The sequence below is a fragment of the Marmota flaviventris genome, chromosome 9 (assembly GCF_047511675.1).
Source record: "Marmota flaviventris isolate mMarFla1 chromosome 9, mMarFla1.hap1, whole genome shotgun sequence".
In the NCBI taxonomy this organism is placed as follows: domain Eukaryota; kingdom Metazoa; phylum Chordata; class Mammalia; order Rodentia; family Sciuridae; genus Marmota; species Marmota flaviventris.
The window spans coordinates 22,611,858-22,632,194 of record NC_092506.1 but is presented as its reverse complement, the minus strand read 5'-3'; the positions used below and the strand labels follow the sequence as shown (position 1 = coordinate 22,632,194).

The following is a 20,337-nucleotide window of genomic DNA, read 5'->3' as shown; positions in this document are numbered from 1 at the left end:
GGCTCAGTGGTTGAGTGCCTCTGAGTTCACTCTCCAGTACCAAAAAAAAAAAAAAAAAAAAAAAGAGAGAGAGAGAGAAAAAGAAAATTACTAGGGTTTACTGTGAAATGTCTGGTCCTGGCTTGTGGTTCAATTAAAGCAGAGAAATTCCTCAGGTCTGGAGGCTGCGAGCCATGCTTCATGCTAACTAGCCAGGTGAAGTCCCTGGACTTGCATTTCCCTGTCCACATGAGGGTAGTGTCAGATGGACTCTCACCTGATTCTGCCCCACCTTGCTGCTTGCTATGTGACCTCCCACTAGTCCCCTCACCTCTCTGGGCTTGTCTTCATCTCAAAAGACAGCAAAGGTAGACTTGCTCGCTAAGATCACAGGTTGTACAAGATTTTGACCTCAGTTATGGTGATTCTGAGACTGGTGGTCCCAGAAGGGGATGCTCATGCCTCCAAGAAAGGCTGTGGGAAGACTGCGCCATGGACGCTGGCCTTCCCATGCTGTAGCCGCTGACCCTGGGGCAGAACTTATGCCTTTGGAAGCAGACCCTTGGCAGAGAAGTGAGCTTCCATGACTCTTAAGAGCAGAGCCGGGCCTGCAGGCTAGGCAGGACTCTCAGGAGGTTTCCCTGGGCTCGGCTCCCTCTGAATCCCCAAGAATGTCCCTGCCCCACCCCCAGCATGGTGTTCCCTGGGAATCATCCTGGGACAGGGAGGTACCGGGATGCCTCCGTCAGTGGGAGCAGTGCTGCCATGCCAGCCCCACAGCCTGCCCGCCAGCAGCTGGTGTCCCCCTGCACCATGGACACCAGATGAGGCGGTGAGCTCATCGCACCATGAATGGCCACCAGGGTGGTGGTGTTAGAGGCTGGGGGCCTGACTTGGGTGGTGTTAGAGGCTGGGGGTCTTCCTGGCTCTGCTCCTCTCTGCCTCTCTGTGCCTCTTGGACCCACTTCCTCTGTCCCTGCCCCTCTCCCTCTCCTCTTTCTCCTGCTCGTGCACAGACACCCCCTCTTGGAGCTTGCTGGGAATTGTCATGGCAACCCTCCAGGAAAATTATCAAAACACTTTTTATGCTCACAATTGTACCAGACGAAGTGCTAATTCTGAGTGAGGCAGGAGCAGTTGGTAGGATGCTGAAGTCACAGGCTTTGTGCCAAGGGCCCACTGGGGGGTGGGGTGGCACCAGCAGGAACTGAGGGAGGGCCGGGAGGCAGGACACTCAGTAAAGGCCCTGTCACTCACTGCCAGAGATGTGTTTATTGCTGTCCCTTTTCCACCCCTTGTGCCTCATTTACATTTATGTTACACATGACACATTGGCTGGACCCAAAACACCCAAAGTGCAGATACACCCAAACAGCACCATCTGGAAAAACTATCCCTGCATTGAATACGTGGAGCTCTGAGACTCACTCTAGGGAGACTTCTGAGTGAGGAGGGTGGGGGTCCCCAACTGATCAAGGCTTCTGACTACCAGGGGCTCTGGGCCAAGACAGCAGAAGAGCAGGACAGCCACCGTCCAGCCTTCTCACCCACCCCCAGTGGAGAGCAGAGGAGGCCTGTGAGCCCAGACTCTCCTACCTCGTCTCTGTCCCTTGACTCCAGGGCTCTCCCAGGACATACTCTACTCCTCTGCTGCCGTTCTGACCCAAGCCAGGGATACCAAAGCCTCCTTGGAAACAGAGCCTTGCTAATAACTGAAGAACTGGTAGGTGCTTTTTTTAAACCCCAGTTCTGCCCAAAAGCCAAAGTGTGGGCGGGGATGGTGGAGGAGGTAGCGGCCCAGGCCCCTCCTGGTCTGCTGCTGTCTTCTACCCCATCTGCTCCCACAGCCCCTCTGTGGAGGCAATCCTTCCCCCACAGTTACAGCCCGGGCTGCTTGCCACTCTCTGGCCCAAAGGGAAGCATCTACTTCCTGCAAATGGGTCTCCTCATTCCCTGCCTGAGAATTCTAGAATGTCAGAGCTAGTGAATCCAAGTCTGACCTTCCCACTTCACAGATGGGGGAACTGTAGCTAGAGATGGGAAGCTACTGGTTCAAGGCCAGAGTGTGTGGTGGTGGAGCTGAAATACGGCAGCCAGGGTGCCTGGCTTTGAGTCCAGTTCTGTTCCTGTTGAATCAGAGACAGCAGGACAGGCTGGTGCAAGCAGTGAGCATGTTCCGAGTCAGGCTGGCCTGGCTTTGTATCTCAGCTTTAGCCCTTAGCACTTAGGGCAACCCTGGCAAGCTACCAAGCACCCTGAGTCCTCATCTGTAAAATGGAGTGAGGCTAGGATTCCCCCTAGGAACTCACTGAGGATGATTTAGACAAAAAGCACAGTTGGCACAGTGCCAGGAACATAGTAGGTGTTCAGCAGCTGATGTTTCTGCAGCCCTGCTGAGAAAAGGGAACATCCTGCATCCCTTTTAATGGCTAACCTGTATTCCAGGGTGAGCAGAGGTGGCAACAGTGCCACAGATGGACATTGACCTCTTCCTGAGTTTCCAGCCTCTGCAGACTCAGCTGGGCCCAGAGACTGACAAGAACCAATATCTGGGCTGCCCAGATCCCCAAATCTTCCCACCCCCCTTGCCCTCTGCACACTACAGAGCAGAAGGCTTTGGCTCTTGGCCTTTGAGAAAGGATTGAATGAGGAGGAGGGTACACCCCCTGAGGCCCCCCAGGGTCACCCATGGGAACCATCACTAACTCTGCCTGGAGTTCCTCCCCTGGAGACATGATCTGGAGCTCCCTGTGGCACTGGCCGGTTCCTCTTTTAAGTTGTGAGTCAGAGGGAGGTATAAGGCACCAAAACCCCCGGATGCCCTCTGGAGCAGGAATGTCTTGGAGCTTTTCCCTGACATCTGCTTGACCACGCTGGGGGCCAGGAAGGTTTGGGCATGAGATCATGATGCAAAAGGAACTTTTATTTTATGCTGAAGACAGGCTGGGCGTGAGGCAAGGTGCTTCCCATACTGTAGCCGTTGACCTCAGGGGCAGTATTTATGCTTTCTAGGGGTGACATGAGACAGGGAGCGGAACCTGCCCAAGGTCACAGAACCAGTCTGGCAAAGGCAGGTTGAACTCTGTGTTCTCCTAACCTGTGGCCCTTGGCTGGCTCCCACAGATAGAGGAGGGTCCAGAAGGCAAACAAAAGCCAATGAGGATGGGGTCTGGCCCTGGAGACATCCGGAGGCACTTAGGGCAACCCTAAGTGGGGGAGAAGAGGACAGAGAGGGTCAGCAGTGGCAAGGGACTCTAGGCAGTGTGGGGGCTCAGGGCCCATTTCTGCCTGCTTGTTGGTTGGTTCTGCACGCTAGGCAAGCACTCCGCCACTCAGCCACACCTCCTGCCCTCATGTCCTGTCTTTGAGGGGTGATTTCAGTCTCTCCCACATCATACCCCTTTCCCTAGAGTCCCCCTAGGCCAATGACCTCCTGGCGGATTTGCCACCCTTGCTGTGGAGCTCACACTTCTTTTCCTATTTTCAATGCCCTGGGGTGGGGTGGGGGTCTAATCCAGGGGAGTGGAGAGGGTGACTTTGGGTATCCTGGCTCCCTGGCCTGGGAACTTGGAGCCTGGGAGCTGTGTGCGCTGTGGGGAGCCTGATGGAAGGAAGCAGTGCAGCGCTCCCTGGCCTTCCGGGAGGCATGGGGCAGAGTGAGCATGGCCTCCATTCCACAGAGACCCATGGACTCCTCTGGGTGCCCAGCTGTGTCCTGGGTGCAGTGCCAATGTTGACAGTCCAGTGGGAAAGGGGACAGTTCAGAAGTCAACATGAAGACCTTTTAGATAGTGATAAATATGCTAAGAGGGAAAAAGAATGGAGTGACTGAGGGGCGGCCAGGGAAGGCTTCAGATGTTACTGGGAGACAGCCTTGGAGCTGAGACCTCAGCAGACAGGCAGGCGAGTGGCTTTTCCAAGGCCACATAGTAAGTTCTGATAGAGCCAGGCTGGGACCCTTCTTGCATTCCCATTCTTTTCTTTTTGATACCAGGGATTGAACCTAGGGGTAATTAACTACTGAGCCACATCCCCAGCTTTTAAAATTTTTTATTTTGAGACAAGGTCTCACTAAGTTACTTAGAACCCCTCTAAGTCGCTGAGAACTTGCAATCAATCATTCTGCCTCAGTCTCTTGTGTCGCTGGGATTACAGGTGTGCGCCACTAGGCATGGACTCCTGTTCTGATGATCTCCTGAAAACATCCTTCTCTCGGATTCTTTTATGTTTTCTTGGTTCTCCTTTACCCTGTTTTTTTTTTTTTTTTTTTACCAGGGATTGAACTGAGGGGTGCTTAACCACTCACTGAACCACATCCCTAGTCCTTATTGTATATGTTTTAAATTTGGAGACAGGGTCTGGCTAAGTTGCTTATAGCCTCACTAAATTGCTGAGGCTGGCTTTGAACTTGTGATCCTTCTGCCTCAGCCTCCTGAGCCACTGGGATTACAGGCATATACCACCACACCTGGATGCTTTTCCAAGTTCTTGACTGGCTTTCCCTCCTCCTGACATAGATCTGTTCCAGCACCCTGTCTGAAAGATGGTCTTGACCCAGTCCCCAGTGTTACATGCCATCTACTCCGAGTGCCTATGGCCTGCTTCACATTTCTATTTGGATACCTCAGGGATCTTTTAGGATAAAGCTAAGTCTGTATAATAAGAAAGTCCCCAAATTATAACAGTTTAAAAGTATTCAGTTCATTGTTCTCTCACAGTTCCAAGGGAAGCATTACAAGTAGGTAGATAGCTCAGTTCCACATGATCATTAAGGGGCCCAGATTAATGGCGGCACTGCTGTCTAACGTGAACCTTCCCAGGTCTCCTCATTATTGTTCTTCCAGACAGTGAAATGGAAAATCATGGAGGCCTTGAGCAGGGATTTCCTCTTGGGCAAGTGAAGTGGAGCTACACACACCACTTCTGCTCACGTCCTACAGGTAAGAGAGCAGACATGTGACCCCCACTAGCTGCAGGGGAAGTTGGGAAATGTGACCTCACTAGGTGGATAGCTAACAGTCTCTGCTAAAGCCCACCCTAGTCAACAGTGAGGACCTCCCTGCCCTGGTGGCAGAAGAGACTTGGGGTGACGTTCCTTGTCCTGTGTCTCCCTGGTTCTTGGCTTTGCCTTTTCAGAAATTCTCCCTTGCCTGTCATTCTCTATGACCACCAAACAGGGTGCGAGAGCCTGTCCTTTCTGGATGTGATTTGGGCTTGAACAATCATGGACCTTTGTGTTCCAGCCTTACCTTTTTGCTGATGATAACAATTCCTCCACAAACCTGATGGATTTGGGTCTATCTGGTTCTAGTCAGTTCCATGTGCCAGTAACCACACCCAAAGTTCCTTTCCTGAAAGTTAGCGAGTCTCTCTTCCTTGCAACCCATCTCTTGCTGCCTTACAGTGAAGGCTACCAAGGACATAGGAACCAATGGACCTGGATGACAAGGTCCCTTAATATACTAATTTGCCACAAGGGTGATTTCTTTATTTGGCCTAATATTTTGCTATAATAGACATTGAGAGAAGCTCTGAGCCACAGTCTGGTCTCCTGCTCTTTGGACAAAACCAGATGGCTTGTCTAACCCCAGTGACACTATTTTCCTGGATTCTATTTCTGTCCATCTCTTCTTATAAACTAGCCAGTCTCTTTCTTGTAATATCTTGAAATATATGAAATATCTTGCATCATGCAATCTTTTTGGCTTTTCCCAACCATTTTTTTCTAGAATTATAGACTTAGTCGGCATTGTGGCCTGTCTTTCAAATTATCACACATGATGTTTGCAATAAGTATTTTATCCCAGCATAACAAGGATTGCCAGCTTTCCGTTTTCCGATAGCTATTTCCCTGTGGAAACATGTGTTGGCTAAGCCACTGCCACAGAGTTGAGGGGTTTGAGCCATGGCAGCTTCTCACTCATGGTGCCAGTTTTAGTATAGAGTCTTGCTAAGCTGCTGTTAGAAGTGGCTCCAAGCCAGGTATATGGTGGTCCCCAGCTGCTGGGAGGTTGAGCTCAGAGGATCATTTGAGCTTAAGAGTTTGAGAGCAGCCTGGGCAATGTACTGAAACCCTATCTCAAATCACAGTAGTTTTAAGATCAGAAAATTGATTTTGATTATTTGTCTCACATAATATAGTTCTGATGTGAGCATTTTCAGCCTCAGCCAAGTGGGGAGTGGGTTTTGATCGACAGTTAGCAGACTCCCCAAAGGTCCTCTTCTCCCCAACCTTCTCTTTTCCTGTCTGTCAGAGGCACCACTATTTAACACTTGCTCAAGCCAAATACACAGAAGTCAACCTTGATCCTAACCCCAGATACAGCCCCATCTAGTCCATCAGAAATTCCTCTTAGCTCTGACTCTAAATCTGAAATCTAACCATTTCCCTATATCTCTATGGCCTCCACTCTTGTCCAGGTCTTCAGGGGTCTGAGGTCATGTAATAATCACCTAAATGGGTTTCCTACTGTTTCCCTGTCTCCTCTCCACATGCCAGCCAGAGTGAATTTTAAAAAACACAATTTGGGTTGGGCATAGTGGCTCATGTCTGTAATCCCAGCAACTCTGGAGGCTGAGGTAGGATTGCAAGTTCCACACCAGCCTCAGCAACTTAGTGAAACATGTCACAGACAGGTCTCAAAAAAGGTCTGGGGATTGTGGCTCAGAGGTAAAGTACCCCTGGGCTCAATCCCCAATACAAACAAATACTGTTATATGCAAATGTAATTTGGAGGATGTAGCTCTTCCTCTCAAAACCCTCCAGTGTCTTAGTAATGTTCTTCTAATGAAATTCTATTCCGTACATGGCCTCAAGGCCTTGCGTGACTGTCCCTACTTATCATCTCCTTTGCCCACTTTGCTGTAGCCAACAGGCTTCCCCACTGTTCTCCAAATGAGCTGTTTCTTCTTGTTGAGCACCTTAGTGCTAGGGATGCCTCTGCCCAAACAGTCTCCCCCACTTTGTCACTCGATGGTCCTTCCTTGACCTCCACGAGGCAGATCACTTCAGTGTAGTAAGAGCAGGGGCTCAGAAGCCAACAGCTCTGGTACTTACTAGCTGTGGGGCCCCAGTGGCCGGCTGCTTGGCTTCTCTGTGCCTTGGTTTTCCCACCTGCAAAAGATAATGTTCTTGTTACCCAAGGGTTTTTGAGAATAAAACAGCAACATTTACGTTAAATGAGCTAATACACAATGCACTCAGAGACCAGCTCATATTAAGCACTTAGTGGTGCTATTATTGTTCTTGAAGTGTCAGCTAAATGTCACCCTCTCAGAAGCCTCTCCCACTGGGCACACTTCTCTCTGCATCCCTGCCACAACACAGCATATGCTCTTGTTTATATGTTCATGAACCCTCCCCCGGAGAATGCACCTTTCATGAGGGCAGGGCTTTATCTTCTTGCTCACTTCTGTTTCTCCCTGAGCCAGTACACACCTGCTCCTCAGTAAGCCCGTGTTGAATGAATATGGAAGGAATGGGGGCCAGATCCCAAGCAGTCCTTTAAAGCTGGTCCCACAAAACTTCTTCTAGGGAGCCCCAGGGCAGGGGGCCAGTGCTGACCTGATGACCTGCTGGCACTGGTGGGCTGTGGCTGGTGGTGTCAGCTCTCAGCAAGGGGCTAATGTGGACCCTGGAGTCCACCCCACCCGTTTCCCTCAGTTGCTAGTGGACTAGTTACTCATCCCCTCTGGGCCTCCCTTTTCTCCTATGGAAAATGAGAGAATAGCAATTACCTCGCAGGGCTTTTATGAGGATGAAATAGGATAATTTATGTAAAACGGGGCTCAGGGCTGGCTTGGAGTAAAGCTGTCCAGATGGTAGCTATTATTATTGTTGTTGTTAGTGTGATACCCAGTGCCTTTCTTCAGTGCTTGAATGGGGTGCCCAAGGAACTTGGGGGTGGTGGTGAGGAGACAAAGAAGTCAAGGGAAGTAAAGAGCTGGAATGGAGTAATGGTGTGCGTGTGCATGTGCGTGTGTACACACACTTATGAGTGAGTGCTCGCTCCTGGAAAGGGGGTGGCGAGTTTTCTGAGAGCGCGCTCCTTTCTCAGAGCTCAGCTCTGGGGTGCGGGTCGCCCTGGCTCTGTCAGAGAGCCCAGAGCCGCTTTGCTCCGGTGCTCAGGACGCAGAACCCACGGCAGAAAAACCAGAGCCTTCAGTGTGAGCATCTGGCATTAGGGGGCGGAGGAAGGCACCTGCACCCCCACAGCCACTCGGGCTGGTACAGATTTGGGGGATCCCAGAACCAGCAGTGCCAGCTCAGGATGCGGATTCAGGCACTACTGCCCTGGGCGCAGCTCAGCGCCGCCGCGTGCTCCCCAGATTCTCCCGGAACCCCGCGGGCGGGGCCTGCCTTCCGGAGCCGGGTTGGCAGGGGGCGGGCGGGCGGCGCCGGGTAAGGGGCCGTTACTTTCCCAGAGTGGCGGGGCGACGTCAGGCGGAAGGGCGCGGGGCGCGCACGCTTTAAATGGCATTCGCTGTCATCCGAGCTCGCAGTCGTGTGGGCAGGAGCGGGCTATATAAGCCGCTAGCCGGGCCGCTTCGGGGCAGACAGCGACAGCAGCGGCGGCGAACGCCTCGGAGTGCAGCGGAGCAGCGTCCCCGGAGCCCCGAGCCCCCCGACGGGCCCGCCCGCCCGCCCTTCCGAGGAGCGTCTGCCCGGGCCCGCAAGGGCCGCCACCACCCCACAGCAGATTTGGATCCCCCGCCCGGCGAGCCCCAGGCTGCTGCCTCCCGGGGGGCCCCGGCGCAGCGGCCGCCCCCTGAGAGCCCCAGCGCCCCGCCGCCCGGCCCCGCGGACGCCGGCGGCGCCATGGCGGCCGCCAAGCCCAGCGAGCTCATGGGCATCTGCTCCAGCTATCAGGCGGTGATGCCGCACTTCGTGTGCCTGGCCGACGAGTTCCCGCAGCCCGTGCGGCCCGCCAAGCTGTCCAAGGGCAAGGGCCGGCTGCGGCGGCCGCGCCAGTCGCGCTTCAAGACGCAGCCGGTGACCTTCGACGAGATCCAGGAGGTGGAGGAGGAGGGGGTGTCCCCCATGGAGGAGGAGAAGGCTAAGAAGTCGTTCCTGCAGAGCCTGGAGTGTCTGCGCCGCAGCACGCAGAGCCTGTCGCTGCAGAGGGAGCAGCTCAGCAGCTGCAAACTGAGGAACAGCCTGGACTCCAGCGACTCCGACTCGGCCCTGTGAGGGGCGCCGCCCGGAGGGGGCACAAGCGCGCTTCCGCGGCCTGCCCCGGGGCCCGCGGGTGCACACCAAGAGGACCCGCGCCCCGCGCCGGGGGTACCCCTCAGGACCGGGGATCACCACCCCTCGCGCGCTTGGACTCCCGCCCCGCTGCGAACTGGTGGGTGCGCCCTCCGCTGCGCTTGCCCTGGCTCCTGCGCACTCGGGGACGCCAGGGAGGGGGGCTGCTTTCTTTGCCCTTGTAAATGTTTATTTTTTAACTCTTCCCAGTACGAACTGTGAGTGTGTGCGGGAGGCGGCCGGCGCTGACTCGCCCGGGTCTCGCCAGGGTAGCCGCTCCACGCCCGTGTCTGATGGTTTGCAACTCCGATTTTGCACACCGCTCCACCGTGCCCCCCAGAGCACACCTGTTCACACTCACGCCAACACTCTCTCGCTGAACACTTTTATAATTGTTAGGCGGGCTGATGGGACTTTGGTGCGCAGCGCGGCTGCTGCTGCGGCCCGAGGATTGATATTTATTTTTGCATTGCAACTGCTGGAGGCGTTTATTTAACGATCTTTTTACCCGGATATGTCTGTGAGGCTCCTGAATGGAGACAAATAAAGTCAATATATTTGCACAGTGCATTTCTGTAGGCTCTTGACTTCTTGAACCTTTGAGGCCCAGGCTCCCAAGACAGTGGGAGGTAAGGGAGGAGGTGCGGAGATCCGCTAGGCCCAAGTTGGAGGTTACTCCACATGCTTGTCACTGAACGAGGTGGATTCACCCTCCCCCTGTCCCAGGTGCGCGGCATTAATTTGCCTCCCTAGGTGGGACCACGTTCAGCCCAGGGTGCTCTGCCTCCCAGGTCTGTTCCTCCTCGCTGGCATCGGGGTGAAATGAAGCCACTGGCGAGCCGAAGGCGGCCCTTTGAGGATGGAGAACGTCCTCCCAGATGCAATTGACTTCTCAGGGAGGCCAGGGTCCCGTCATCTCCCATCACCTAGCACAGAACACCCCCACTTAGCCTAGCCTTTTCCCCGGCAGTGGCTTGAGGGAGCTACGAATCCTGGGGCAAGCAATGGGAAACTTGGACGGTGCTTGAACGGTGGGGCCCGAGGAAGAGCGAGAGTGTGGGTGCACACACACTGTGGGATGTGGGTGAGGGCCTCAGGCTGTCCCATCCCGGCATTGACTCAATGCACCTGCGCTGTGGGAGCAAACAGCGGCGGTTCCTGACCTCAGGCTCCTTCTTCCAGCCCTTCTCCTTGGTCCCCTTCAGGGTTCCGCAGAGCGGGTGGGGCTTGTCTTTGGTCTAAGCCTTTACAGTGTCTGGGTATCACTGGGCACACCCCATCCCCATCGCAGGGCCTTTGTTTACAGACTAGCAAACAAGGGAGGGAAGGGCCACGTGGAGAGGAGTGCTCAAGGCCAGTGCAGACGCCTGGTCCAGCTCTCCTTCCTTCCTAGTCTCTTTCTAGCCTTCTTCAGCCCCTGCCCCACATCCCTGTCTACATTCTAAATCCTCTGGGGTACCAGTGTAGCTGTGTCACCTGGCAGTAAGTGGCAACCAGGGTAACAAATGATATTTGGGTGAGGAGGGTGGGATTACTCTATGGTCTGCCCCAACCTGGCTGGGCTTGGGGCAAGGAGAGGGAGGCTTCTACTCCAGCTCCAGGTAGCCCCTTCTCTGTGCTTGGGTGCCCTCTGGTGGTGGGGGCTGGTGTGTGTGAGTGTGTGTGTGTCTGTCTCTGGGCTGAGGGGTATCTCCCTAGCAGCGACTCTGATCTGCCTCTCTTGGCACTCCACCTCTTGAAACCCTGGGCTCTGTGGAAAAAGAGGAGAGGAAATGAAACAAACAAAAACAGGCCTGAGAGGATGTCCTCCCCCTCCCCCTCCCCCAGCGCAGAGATGGGAGGGTGGGCTGTGGCCTGTTGGCTGGGGTCTTTGGCCCCTGTCCCAGCTGCTGAGAACACACTGGGCATTGCAATGGCCCCACTGTGCTGGGGGATATGACAGGAGGCCTTTGGTTCCAGAACCTCACGCTTGTGGGGCCACTGTGGGTTGACTGCAGGCTCTGCAGCTGCCCCAGTGGAGCTGGTTTGAGCTCCAGGGGTGGGAGGGGGGGACTGAAGCTCTGACCTCTCCCCAGCCCCCTTCTCTTCTCCCAGCAGAGACACTAAGGGCGGAGGGAAGGAACTCTCTTCCTGCCCCATCTTTGGCAGGAGCTCCTGCTTCTACTTCAAGAGCCAGATGCTGCAAGAGTCTGGAAGACACCCCCACCCCGGCTCCTTGGGTCACCCTGGCTGGCATTGAGTGTCATTGCAGGGATCTATCCCCTCCTTCTGAGTCCCTGCTTGGCAGCTGGCTGGACCCAGCCCTGGCAGCTGACTAGCTGCTTTTGAAATGTTTGGTAAAAACCAATAATGGGGCAGCGAGGAAACTCGGGGCCCATCTTGCCTACTTCCTAGTTTTCTTTTGTCTTTTCGTGAGTGTGGCACTGGGGATTGAACTCAGGGGTGCTCTCCACCACTGAGCTACATACCCAGCCCTTTTTAGTTTTCGGTTTGAAACCGGGTAATGCTAAGTTGTCAGGCTGGCCTTGAAGTTGTGATCTTCTTGTCTCAGCCTCCGGAGTCACTGGCCCTAGTTTGTTTTAAAATGATCCTAGTTTTTATTATCCAAGAAATATTTGTTTATTATAATGTAAAACAAGTCACTCATATACTACCCAGAGGTGAATGGGTGAATATTTGGGGTTCATGCCTATGTATGCATTTTTGTTTTCTTTGACTAAACAGGTTTATGCTCTCCGTGCTGTTTTTCAACCTACTTCTTAAATTAATTGGGTTTATGTTTATATCAGTATTTATGTAGCTATGTAATGGTTTTTGTAAAATTCTATTGAACAGATCTTCCACATTGAGTTACACTAACTCCCCATTCTTAAGTGTGAAAGTGACATCCTGTTTGTCCCAAACTGGAAGTTCTGAGGGGTAATATAGAAAGAAGTCTAAGGCAGCGACCCAGAGAGGGACTGGGTGAGGGACAGAGGGACTGGAATGCCAGGGTTGGAGGGAGCATACTGGGGGCCACGGCTCCTGGGCCACAGCAGGAGAGCTCTGCTCTGCACAGGAAGAGAGAGGGGAGGCCTGGGGACAGGAGGTGCTGGCAGTTGTTCCCTCTACTCCCCGTGCACACATGCATTGCAGGGCAGCTCACTCAGCTCCACAGAGAGGTGGGCTGAGTGGCCAAGGTGGAAGAGGAGGTCAGAATCAGGGAGAGGGTGGTGAAGAAGCAAGAAAGCCAGGGAGTCAGAGAGGTGGAGAGGAATGAGGTCACTTGGGAGAAAAGGTCCTGGGAAGTGATGGGAGGTGAGACACATGGAGGTGGAGCCCGAGCACATCAGAGAGAAAGAGGGAAGAAGGGCCACCTGGGGAAGGAGAGGGTGGGAGACAGGGAGGGTGTGAAGGGCCCAGGAGATGGAAAGCAGTTCCCCTGGAGTGGGGCAGGGGAAGGAAGAGGAGCCAGGCGTGTGAAGGAGGGCAGCAGGGCCTGTGTGGGTGGACGCCTGCCCAGCATTGGGATTTACGGGCCTGTCCAGGGAGCCGCCGGCTTCCTCTGTCCCCGCCTGGCCTCGGCCCATGATCTAGCCTGGGTGATGAGTTTCCAAACAGACTGGAGCCCAGACGGGGCAGAGAAACAAGTGACCATCTCTGTCCTGGCTGGCAGCCTCTCCTAAATATTTTTCTTTGGCCCTGGGGAAGATATTTATCAGGGTGTTTCTTGGACTGATTTAAAAGCCAACTTAGCCTTGCAGGCCACTGCGTGCCAAGTCTGGGCTCGTGTGGTGTGGGGTTGAGATGGAAGGGCTGTCTGCAATCCAGGGAACTAGGGTCAGTTGTGGGCTTGGGAGTCCTCCCTCTGGAAGTTCATTGGGTGTAGCCCTTGACCCTTTAGGCTCTGGAAGAATGGAGGGGCAGGAGTAAAGGCCATCATTTAGTGGTTACTTCATGTGGGAACTGTACTTTTATCCAGAAAATGTCTCCTCTGCATTTCACAGTAAGAAAGGATCAGAGAGTTTGAGTTTTTTGACCAGTGCCACACAGCTTCTTAGTGGTGAGCTGGATTGCAAACCAGCACTATTTTTTCTTAATTCCAAAGTCTATCTTTTTCTAGAGTATGAATTCACATTTTTTCCTCCATGCTTCTGTGGCAGCCATGAGAAACAGGACATTGCAGATCTCCTGCCACAGGAAATGTAACTGCCTGAGAGCCACTCTGGCTTGGAATCCATCACCTCTTTTGGCTAAGGCACATCTGCCATGGGCTGTAGCTGTATGTGCTGGGATTCTGAGGCAGAGCCATTCCTGGGAGACATGAGGATTTCCTGGTCGGTGGACTTTGCTCAAGGATTTCCCGGTGGCTCTGCTGTGACTTCCATAGCCTGCAGTGCTGTCTAAGGACTCCTTTCCCCCCACTCTCCTCACTCAGATTCACTCCTGTGTTGCTCCCTGCAGGCCATTCTGGCTCCCCCGGCTCCCTCCCTGCTTCTCGGAGAGTCTGGGCTAGGAAGCCCTTCCAACCCCCAGTAGGTCTCTCCTGCTTCCCAGCCTTTCCCTTGGCCGCCACTTTGCATGGGGAAGGACAGTGGGCATCATTTTAGGGACAGTTGCAGAGACACGGCAGAGTTTACCAGATTAACACGCTTCATGATGCCTGCTGGCCCTGCATTTTTTGATAAGCACGTTGTGATCATGTGTGTACAGATGAGGGGAGGCGTGTGGGAATCCCACATAGACAGTCGTTCTCTCTATCTAGGTCTATGCCCAAGGCCATGTTGACTTACCATTGATCCATCCAACTCCCAGACCCTTGGTGTAGACTGCCAGTTGTTCAGAAATACTTCCTTCATGGCATGCATCTGGTATATATGTCCCAGACTTTCTTGTGTGGCCTTAGGGTATGGCTGTACCTTGTCCCCCACTCCCATCACACTCTCCTTCCCCTTCCCATAAATGGGAACTTGCATATAGCAGCCACCCAGTGGTGATCAAGCTGATGGCCTTGGAGATGACTGAGAAATAAGATGGAAGAACCCTAGGCCCCTGAGTGACCCTGTGGAACAGAACAGTCCGCCAATCTGGAATGATTACCATGAACTTCTACACACGACGGCACACAACTCTGTCTTCTTTGAGCCACTGTATCATTGCTGAATGTCTGACAGCAGTTTTCCCAAACTGCGAACACATAAAAGTTAGAACTGGCAGTGGAGCCCCAACCTCACAAAACCCCTCAGACACGAGGCAGGAATTTAGTGGTTTTGCTGCAAGCAAGGTAAATATATTGCAGGCTGGAAAGTTGGAGATCCTTGTTATCCCTCAGCAAAGCATTTGGTGAGACCATTTTTATGATGATTTGGAAGAATTCTCATATATGTCAACTGAGGCAATATCCTTAGAAGTCATGTTTGGAAAGAACCAGAATATTAGCACTGGCCCCTGTGTGTGTCTTTTAATAGATGATCACCAGATAGACAGCACAGGGAGGGCCTGGGAGCACTCGCCTCTTAGTCCACACAAAGGTGAAGGCTCTCCCCTCTGTAGCCCACACAGCAGGAGTTCAGGCTGTGACTGCTTAGAGCTTTCTCAAAGGCCACCCAAGAAGCCCAGCAAAAGATTCAGGCCAGGGGCAAGGTTAGATGAAGGCCATTGCCTTCCCACTCAGACATACTGCTTTAGAGTCACTCCAAGGTAGCCAGAACTGAAATTGAGGGCTGAGCCAGAGCAGGAAGCAAAGTCATAAATCAGACTTGAGAACTCTGCCGAGAAAACATCTTTGGGAGTGGTTATTGGCACCTGGAACTGGCTGGAAGCACAAAGTCCAGAAGCCTTTTAAGAATCGAGGGATCTCATTGCCAAGGAAGCTGGGAATAGGAAATGGTGATTATGATTTTTTTACCCCCCAAAGAAACTCTCGAGGAGGCCAAACCATTTAATGCCCTCTTTGCTGCAGAAGTGGCCACAGAGGATGATGGGAAAAAGGAGAATTTCCCAGAATAAAGTTGGCCAGATTAGCCAACCGAGGAACAGTCTCCTCTCCTGGAAAACGGCGCCTGCAGGACTTTCTGTTACTAGGCACCAGTGACTTCTGCATTTTTCCATTCTTCCTTTTTCCAAAAGAAAGTTTTTATTGCGGGTTCTTATCCCTGTCCCACTGTCGTTATTAGGTATGTGGGGGGCAGGGGCAGTGGGGGTGACAGATGTCTTGCAGTTGAGATATCACTGGACCCTGAGGAACCACATGTGGCTCTGGAGAGGACTTCCTCTCCCTGAGATATACCTGTACTTTGATCTGTGTAACAAGATGGAATTTGGGATTGACTTCCTTGGAAAGAGGGTGACTGTGTTCTGTTGTGGGAGGAAGGAGCCTCTGGATATCCAGTTGGACCAACCACAGTGGAGACTGGCCAGTGGGACACTGAAATCTAGTGTCTGCATCTTCGTTGGCATGGGCTGGACTGAACTTCTCAGCCTCCTTTGCAGTGAGTACGGTCATTCCTAAGGTCTCCCCCCTGGAATGGGCTAGAGGCAGTGCATACTGCGCCAGACCTGGCTTCAAGACCACAGCGTGTGGCTCTCATGCTCTTATTCCTCCCAAAAGACAGAACAGGGGCATATCTGAGGCTTGCTTTTGACCCAGAATGAGGACAATGCCTTGGGGGGCCCATGACATGAGCCGCCTGTGGATGTGGAATGCAGACTCTGATGGACCACTGGCTGACACAGAAATACATTTCTGTCTTTCTTCCAAACCAGTGCATTCCTGCTGGGCTCTTGATTGCAGCTCTCGGTATTAGCCAAACTAATGCAGAGTGCTTTTCCTTGATCTGTTGGAGCAGGAGGAGATTTTCCACCAGTCTGACTCAGAGCAGATCTTTCCCATGACAGGAAAATGTCCTGTTCTCTTGGCTGGGGTGGGGACTTCAGATGTACACCTGTGGTGGAGGTGAGGGAGAGATGGAAGTGACATTCATAAGAGTGCTAGGCTGGGATGGGGACGTGCCAGACCCTAGACCTGCCCTGCCACTCCCTTGATGTGTGTCCTAACCCTAAAGGCCTTCCAACTTTAAGTCCTGAAATTAACTTACAGCCTTAGACTTCTACTCCTGGGGACATGCAGGTAGGCAGGGTGCGTCGAGACCATGTTCGGCCCCTTCATGTGCAGAAGGGAATATGAAGGCACAAAGTCAAGGCAGAACCTTCCTGAGACAGTGGTGCCTCCACCCTCTTCCTCCTCTTCCCAGCCTCAGCTGAGCAGTTATGTGCTGAATAATTCATGCCAAACCCCAAATAACAACCTGAGTGCCACCCCACAGCCCATGTGCCACCGCTCCAGACCTCTGTTCTTGCCCTCACCAGGAGCTCTTCTGGACCAACTGGCTGGCCTTTAGGAATCTTCCTTCTGATCTTCCTGGAAGGATCCTGACAGAGCTGCCCTCTTCACCCAGTGTCTAGGACATTTAAGCTATTCTAAGAATGGCTAGGCCTGGAGATGTGGCTCAAGCGGTAGTGCGCTCGCCTGGCATGCGTGCAGCCCGGGTTCGATCCTCAGCACCACATACAAACAAAGATGTTGTGTCCGCTAAAAAATAAATATTAAAAAAAAATAAGAATGGCTAGACCTCAGGTGTCTGCTATCCGTAGCCCCATGCCCCATATACCCCATTTCCCCCATATTATTGGGTGTTATGTGTACTCTGAGTTTTAGCTGACCTTTGGTTTTCAGAGGATGCAAAACATACTGAAAGTGACTGCAGTCACTGAACCTCCCTTGGACCATTTTTTATTGATGTAGATATTTATGGCTATGAATTTTCCTCTAAGTACTTGATTTTCTTTCTTTCCTTCTTTTTTTTTTTTTTTTTTGGTTTTCACTGTTTTGGTACTAGGAATTGAAACCAGGGGTGCGCTACCATTGAACTGCATCCCCAGACTTCATTTTGTATTTTGAAACAGGGTCTCATTAAGTTACCCAACGCTGGCCTTGAACTCAAAATTCTCCTGTCTCAGCCTCCCAAGTCTCTGAGATTAAAGGTATGTGCCACTGTGCCTGGATTATTTTCACTGTTTTATAGGATTATTATAATTTTAGTTTCTATTTTTTCTTTGACCCAAAAGTTGTTTAAATGCTAGTTGTAATATTTTCTAATTGGAAGAATATATTTATTTTCTGATTTAATTATTAATTTCCTTAAGCCAAATCATGTTTTCTATAATATTTATCTTTTTGGAAAGTTGTTGAGGTTATTCTTTATGACCTTATGAGAATTCCATGGTCACATAAAAATATGGTACATTTACTATTTTCATATGTCAGATCTGCCTAATAAATCATATTATCAATATCTTCTACACCTATCATATGAGCTAATAGGTGTTCACCATAATCTGTCCTCCCACGCCTCCTGGGGACAGGATTAGACTACAGAGCTCACTCTTCTTCTAGATAGGTAGGCCCCTGAGACTGGGTTTTGTCCAATGGAGTATGAGTAGACTTAGATCCTATGACTGTAAATATGCCATGTCCACATTTCCTACCTTCATTTTTCCAACTGCAAATCATATTTGGCAGTGGCTTAGCTTCTAACTTGCTATTGAGGACATAATCCTGGAGATGGTAGGCTGAAATTCAGAAGGAACTGCCGTCCTGAAATGGAGAAATTACAGGTAAAATTCCGTCCTGCCTGGAAAGCAGATTCTGTGCCTATCGGGCTGTAATTCAAGAAGTTGGGGAGAGCTAGAGGTTAGTGCTCCTTGTTACATTTAGCAAGATATGCTAAAGAGATGACTTCTGCAAGCCCTAGTCAACTGTCTCTAAAGGGAGGGGCTTCTCAAGGTTGAAAGTCATCTGCTCTGAAACCCAAATAGCAGGCGTTCAGACAGTTGTGGCTCAGAGCCTTTTCCCAGCACTCCCCATTGATCAAAACACACAAGGGCTCCAGCCTCCAGGCAAGGTTCAGTCTGGGGTGGTGTTTCTTGCTTAAGCCTATTATTTCAGCAGTCTCAAAATAGCTGTCTCTAATGTGAGGGAAAGAGGCGTGGATAGAGCAAGGAAGCAAGAAATGAGGCAAGCATAGAGTTAGATGAGAAAATAGCATAAAATGTGGTCACTGGCTCATGAAATAACTGGAAGCAAAGAGACTTGAACCCTAATATATCTTCCTGGGAATCGTTTTTTCCAAAGAAATTATAAAAGCCCATAATGATTAAGGCCCCCAAACAGCCCTCAAGGAAGACACATTTTCTGTCACCCACTTCCCATGAGGATAATAGACAAGGGAGAATCTCCCAGAGGACAAAACCAGAGCAGCCAGAACATCTCCCCTCTCAGGGCAGGAGTCCTCAAATTCCTACCCAAGGACTGCTGTGTACTGCCCCCGCTCCTCTCTTCTGAATGGGGATATTTATTGTTTTTCTTTGCCTGTTCCACTATTGTTTATTTGGCAGGTGGGTGGGAGGTGGGACAAATGAATGGTCTTTTTTTTTTTTTTTTGGTATTGAACCCAGGGGTGCTTTTTTATTTTTTTAATTTGCAGAAGTTATCTTTTTAAAAATATTTATATATGACTGCAGAATGCATTATAATTCTTATTACACATATAGAGCACGATTTTTCATATCTCTGGTTGTATACAAAATATATTCACACCAATTCGTGTCTTCATACGTGTACTTTGGGTAATAATGACCATCACTTTCCACCATCATTTCTAACCCCATGCCCCCTCCCTTCCCCTCCCACTCTTCTGCCTTATCTAGAGTTCATCTGTTCCTCCCATGCTCCCTCTCCCGACCCCACTATGAATCAGCCAGGGGTACCTTTTTGAAAAAATGATCCTAATAGCTCTACAGTCTCTCCTACCTTCTGCCACCCACAAACTGGATGTGGTGATCCCTTGGCTTCTAAGAAGATGATAATGCAGCCTCAGGGATTAATGGGACCACAACTTGGAAAGACCTTAGGTCCCTGAACTACTGAATGGAACAAAGCCATCTGCCATTCTGGGTTGTTACAGAGGAGAAAAATAAAGTTGTTTCCCTGTGGTGTAGGTCCCTTGTGTGCTGCAGAGCTGTATTACCCTAACAGCACACTGTCTTTGCTTTTCTGTCCATGTGATCAACCATAAGAGAGATGAATTCAAGTCTCCTTCCACTTATGTGCTCTTGATCTTGCATTGTTGTAATTAATTAATTGTAAAGCCTGGTGAATGGAACAACTAGGTTATATGTTGCACAGATATTTATAACAGTTATATCTGCATTTGATTAGAAAGCCATTGTGATACATTACATGGCTCCTTGTCATTTTGCTTAATGCATTTTAAGCTAAATTGCATCATTTTTGCTAATTAAATCATAATATCGTAATTATTTTTATTTGCCTGGTATGCCTTTGCTTATCCTTTAGTTTTCAACTTTTGCATTTGTATTAGGGATGCCTCTTGCATACAGTACTGAACTGGGTTTTTTTAGGGTTTAATCTGAAATTTTCTTTCAAAAAAGAAAAGTTAATTATATACCTATAACAATTAGAGAGATTAAGTTAGTAATCAACCCCCTTCCCCCACCCCCCCCCCAAAATAAATAAAGGGCCAGATTGCTTCACTGGTGAATTCTACTGAACATATAAAGAAGAATTAAGATCAATATTTTACAAAGTCATTTAAAATGAAGAATAATAGGAAACACTTCCTAACTTATTTTATGGGGACATCATTACCCTGACACCAAAGCTAAATACATCATAAGAAAACTACATGTTAATGTCCCTTATGAATCCAGATGCCAAAATGCTCAATAAAATACTAGCAAACCAAATTCCATGGCATACCAAAAGGATTATACACCATGACCAGTTGGATTTATTCTAGGAATACAAGAGCATTTCAAGAAAAAAAAATCAATGTATTATACTACCTTAGTAAAACAAAATGAAGAACTACATGATGATCTCAATTGATGCAGAAAAGGCATTTGACAAAATCCATCACCTTTTTATGAGAAAAACATTCAGAAGACTAGGAAAGAAAGGAAACTTTCTTAACGTGATAAAGGACATTTATGAAAGACCCACAGTTATTATTGAACTCAGTGTTGAATGAGGAAAGGCTTCCCCCCAAGAT

The 20,337-nt window shown here is 50.5% G+C and overlaps 2 protein-coding genes across 2 annotated transcripts in view; both read left to right on the top strand.

Moving 5' to 3' along the window:
• The first annotated feature begins 1,662 nt into the window (after positions 1-1,662).
• Positions 1,663-20,337, top strand: part of Accsl (1-aminocyclopropane-1-carboxylate synthase homolog (inactive) like) — a 114,154-nt gene continuing 95,479 nt past the window's right edge. The window contains exons 1-2 of the mRNA XM_027936322.2: positions 1,663-1,702; positions 4,824-4,919. The gene's annotated coding sequence lies outside the window, so the exon portion shown is untranslated. The remainder of the gene's footprint in view (positions 1,703-4,823; positions 4,920-20,337) is intronic.
• C9H11orf96 (chromosome 9 C11orf96 homolog) lies at positions 8,413-9,794 on the top strand. The gene has a single exon (XM_027936618.2). It carries the CDS (start codon positions 8,453-8,455, stop codon positions 9,167-9,169), a length of 717 nt encoding a protein of 238 aa, XP_027792419.1. The 5' UTR covers positions 8,413-8,452; the 3' UTR covers positions 9,170-9,794.